This window comes from Tupaia chinensis, unplaced genomic scaffold, assembly GCF_000334495.1.
Source record: "Tupaia chinensis unplaced genomic scaffold, TupChi_1.0 Scaffold000197_1, whole genome shotgun sequence".
Classification (NCBI taxonomy): domain Eukaryota; kingdom Metazoa; phylum Chordata; class Mammalia; order Scandentia; family Tupaiidae; genus Tupaia; species Tupaia belangeri.
In genome coordinates this window covers 8676389-8681090 of record NW_006159672.1, presented here as the reverse complement: position 1 = coordinate 8681090, position 4702 = coordinate 8676389, and the positions used below count along the sequence as shown (strand labels likewise).

Sequence of the window (4702 nt, the reverse complement as noted above, 5' to 3'; positions counted from 1 at the left end):
ACTCAGTGGCCAGTGGGGCAGGATGCAGGTGATGGCTAGCAGGCAGTGGCCACACTAGCTTGTGGGCATCTGAGCCAAGTTGTGACTAAGAGAGCTGAGAACAAGAAAAAGCAGGGTCTGTGCAAAGAGGACAGTTGGTAGCAAGGGCACAGCTAAGGGACAGCAAACAGTCAAGAGATAGCAGGCAGTCAGGGGACAGCAGGCACAGCCAAGGGACACTGGGGGTGGCCGAAGGATATCAAGTAGTCAAGGGAGAGCAGGCACACTGAGCAGGTGGCCAGCATGGCTGCAGGGCAGTGGGTGAGGGGAGCTGAGGACAGAGCCAGGTAGAGGCTAGACCCAGCCATCAGGCTGCGAGAAGAGCCTGGAGCTATGCAGACTAAGGAAGGCTTGTGCTGTTTCCATTCTCGGTGCCCAAAAGCCAGGTGTCCACGGAGGCTGCTGGACATAAGTGCTGCCTAAAGCTGACCTGGCATAAGGCCCCTGCAAGATCTCAGATTCACAGGACTCTTCCACCAACCAAAACTCAGAATCAACGGCCATGAGAAGAGGGGGAGCTCTTGGCCCAGAGCTGAGCAAAATCATTCCCAGGACTCACTGGGAGGAGTTTGGAGGGCCTGGGACCTGCCTGCTGGGCATCCTCCATGTCCTACCCCAGCATCAGGGAGCACTCACACACTAGTCCTCACAGATGTGTACCCACTCTGCCCATACCTGTCCTCTGCCCAGCAAGGTCAGTGAAACCTGCAGATTCCGACATCTGTGTGGAGATGGCTTGGGTCGTTCTAAAGGGAGAAGGGAGTATCCTGAGAGCCCTGGAATAGACCTCCCCACCCTCCACCCTTGGACAGGAGCTCTTAAAAGACAGAGGTCCCGGGGGCAACAGGATGCTGCAGAAGGGGGGCTACACATCAGAAGAATCAGCCCCAGGAAGCCCTTGTTTCACAATGGGGAAACTGAGGCACAGAGAAGGAAGAGCCACACAGCCTGCAGGAGTGAGAGCTGGGCTGTGTCCCAGGATAGGGCGCCCTCTCCAGCAGTAGCTCTGCCCTGTCCCTCCATTCCCAGGCCCCTGGCCCTGGCCCTAACCCAGGCCTGGGTAGGCCACCCAGGGCAGCTCCTCACTCACCCCTGGAGGAAGGTGGAGATGAGTGCCTCCTTCACTTTCTCTTGCTCCGCCTCTTTGGGCACTGTCAGAAGAACTGGGTGAGCCATTAGGAAGATGTCCCAGATCCCGATGAGTTTGATTCCAGGGTCAGACCCCTACCCAGAATGTCCAGGTCGCCCTAGGGGCCCTGGCCTCAGCTCTGAGCTGGGGCTATACCTGAACCCACCTCCCTGTCCCACAGTCACCCTAGTTGGTGATGATGGGTGGAGAATGGGAATCTACCCTTGATGCGCCAGCCCTCAGAAGGGCTGAGGAGGGCTCAGAAAACAGAGGGGCCTTGGGAGAGGCCTCTCAGGCCAGCTGTACAGAGCTGGATGGGGCTGGACCCAGGAAGGGTCTGAGGCTCAATATCACCAAGGTATGACCTGCTCTTGGGATCTCCCCAGCACTGGGGAAGAACAAGATGGGGAGGGAGAAGGGTCTAGGGTAGCATGCTCTGAGAGTCTCTGACACCACCCAGCACCCACCATACCCCAGGCCCAGTCACCCTGTCCACCCAACTCACGGCCCGAGATGTGCAGGCCAGCAGAGCACAGGGCCTGGCCAGCTGCATTGGTGGCGATGCATGTGTAAGTGCCCTGATGTTGCCGGCCCACATCCAGCAGGACCAAGCTATGCTGCTGGGCAGAGCTGGCCACAGTGTAGCCTGGTGTGTTGGGGCCAATCCACAGCACACCCTTCTCAGCCTCCTCTTTGAGCCAATGCACGGTGGGAGCTGGGCATCCTGTGGATGAGAGAGAGGGTAACAGGTACATCCTTGCCAAAAACAGGGCCCATCCCCTTCTGAAATGGGGGCTTTGGAGGTGGGATCCTTGCCTCTGACCCACCCCAGAGGTGATGTGAGTGTGGAGGGAGTGCATTTGTCCTGTCCAAAAAGTGATCTTTTCATGTCTGGGGAGACAGGAAGCACCCTACCTTCTACCTTCACAGAAAACGTGATGCTGGAGCCCTTCTTCACTTTCTTGGGGGTAAACTTCTCCAGGATTCGGGGTGGTATAAGCTGCTCATGCACATCTAGAAAAATATGGAGTAGATGGTGGGGACCCACTGGCACAGCTCCGCCTCCTGTATCCTGGCTCCCCACCACACTGGGAGACACCTAACCATCTCTCTCTCATACCCTCAATGGGCCAGCTCCATGGCTGCCCATACGTCCACTATGGCCAACCCCAGGCCCAGGGCTGTCTCTGCTCTGGTCCTTGGTGCCATGTTCTACCCACACTCTCTCTAGCCACATGGGGCCATCTCACCTAATGCTGGCTTCTCTTCTGGTTGATCAGGGCCTGAAAGAAGAACAGAAGTCATACATACAGCACTCATGGGTGTCCCCTTCCTTTGGCCCTGCACACAGTGCTATGGTGGTGTCCAGTGGTCCTGCCCATTGCAGTAGAGGGGACCCAAGAATGGCTCAGCCCAATGCACAGAGGTCTCCAACAGCTTGCCTGAAAGTTCAGCTATGAAACCAGGGTGCTGACACACTCAAGTGTGAGAGAGTCAACAGCTTCACAGACCAGACATGATGCTACATCCCATCACCAGCCCTGGTCCCTACGCTGGACTCTGGGGTTCTGCTCTAGAGCCAGTGCACAGACACCTGTGCTCGAAGCAGCTGAAGAATAGTCACACTGAGGGATAAGGGACAGCCACAGTAACACTGAATCCTTTGCAGCAGGATGGGTTTGGGTCAAACATGGAATTAACTTTCAATGCTCAGGACTTTTTGAAAAATAAGGAAATATGAACCTTTCTCCCTAAAGTTACCACTGGCTTATTGCTCTGTGTGGTTCTATTAGAGGGCGTTAATGTTAGCCTACTTCCCTGGGATACTTCAACTACCAGCTTGCCATCAGCCAGGACAAAGGGGCCCCAAGAGGGCACCCACTTCCTACATGGCTGACTTGTGGCCTCCACTGATACTCTGTATGTAGGTGACAACTGATGGGCCCTGGGTCCCAGGTTTGATATGGCAGTGTGCAAGCAGATTTTAGTGCTGATTGGGACACTGGCCAAGGTCCACAGCTCTGCCCAGCCCCTTGGAGCTCCCACCTCGGACTAGCAGCCGGGCAGATGAGTAGGCGGCACCCACAGCATTGCTGATGTAGGCTGCATACTGGCCAGCATCCTCCTGGGTGACTGAGATGATCTCCAGGGTGTGCAGGGTCTTCTTGTCAGTCATTCGGATGTGGGCAGATGCAGTCAATGGCTGTCCGTCTTTGAACCAGTACAGTCTAGGTGCTGGGTAGCCTAGGGTTGCAGGGAGGAGTGGTCAGCACAGTGACACCCTCAAATGAGCACTGGTCTTTCCAGATAAGAGAGAGCCAAAAGGAGGTCGCTCAGAGACCCCTATGCCACTGGTGTACCAGGGAGCAGACACACATAACCACGTGGATCTCCCAGTTGTGGCTGACAGGAGGGAGCTCTCTGGCCTCCATCCCACCATGGAGGCGACCATGACTTTCTGCCTCTCACCTTTTACTTTGAGCTGAAACTTGGCAAGGCGTGTGCCAGGGGCCACCTGGAGGTCTTTTAGCTCCTCTACCACCTGAGGCAGCTGCCCCTCATCTGTAGTGGACTCTGTTCCCTCTTGTTCCCGGCTGGCAGAGAGAACAGAAAAAGGGGCAGTCATGAAGTAAGCTAGGGAGGAATGGAAGGGTACTGTAGGGGTAAGGATCAGGCATAGATGAGTTTTGAGGTTCCATGTTGGCCAAACAGATGGAAAGAGGGAGAGAAGACTGCCAGAGCCTGACAGAAACCTTCAAGATTTGGGTTCTGTCAGGCCAAACCCCAGCCCATCAGCCTGGCATCATCACTCCCTCAGAGACCCTGGGACTGTCAGTCCAAGGGGCACTGTCTACCTCTGCATGACCTCCTACCTGGACAGGTAGCCTTGGGCACTGAAGTATGATGAGGTCTCCGTGGCATCAGCTGCAGTGTCATAGTCTGTGCTTGTCACTAGGGAAGGAAGAGAGCAGCTGGAGCAAGGCCTGATGCCCCATCTACCTAGGCATGGGCCCCTGTACCAGGACCACCTTGACCCTCAGAGGTTCAGACTACATACCCTTGCCTGGGAGTCACTGAAACTCAGGAGCCATGAAGTCATTAAGAGGAACAGCTACATTGTAACTTCTCCACTCTGTTACCAGCCCATATTTATAGGTCTGTAACTAACCACAGGCTTCTTTGATCCAACAAATTCTAAATACTGAATGATTCTAAGGCTTTCTAAATGGCAGGCAGTGATAGTGCCGGCTCTTTCAGTTCTATTCTACTAGGAAACAAGAGAATGAAGAGATACAGGCCTCTCAACCAACAGCTGGGGACCTATGTCTTTAGACAAGATGGAGTAACAAGGGCTGTACCCACTCTCATGAATTGAATGTTTCTGCTCCCCCCAATCTATTTATTTAAATATTAACCCCCAAAACAATGGTAATAGGATGTGGAGCCTTTGGGAAGTAATTAGAACATGAGGGTAGAGAACTCACAAATAGGACTAGCGCTCTTACTCAAGGGACCCCAGAGGGCTCTCACTCT

The 4702-nt window shown here is 54.6% G+C and overlaps 1 protein-coding gene across 1 annotated transcript in view; it reads right to left on the bottom strand.

Moving 5' to 3' along the window:
* Nucleotides 1–4702, bottom strand: part of OBSCN (obscurin, cytoskeletal calmodulin and titin-interacting RhoGEF) — a 169478-nt gene that overhangs the window by 43493 nt on the left and 121283 nt on the right. Inside the window, exons 66-73 of the mRNA XM_006146982.2 lie at nucleotides 4042–4120; nucleotides 3638–3762; nucleotides 3215–3412; nucleotides 2419–2451; nucleotides 2084–2182; nucleotides 1674–1892; nucleotides 1130–1190; nucleotides 715–785 (exon numbers count right to left, since the gene is read on the bottom strand). Coding sequence (XP_006147044.1) covers nucleotides 715–785; nucleotides 1130–1190; nucleotides 1674–1892; nucleotides 2084–2182; nucleotides 2419–2451; nucleotides 3215–3412; nucleotides 3638–3762; nucleotides 4042–4120 — 885 coding nt within the window. The remainder of the gene's footprint in view (nucleotides 1–714; nucleotides 786–1129; nucleotides 1191–1673; nucleotides 1893–2083; nucleotides 2183–2418; nucleotides 2452–3214; nucleotides 3413–3637; nucleotides 3763–4041; nucleotides 4121–4702) is intronic.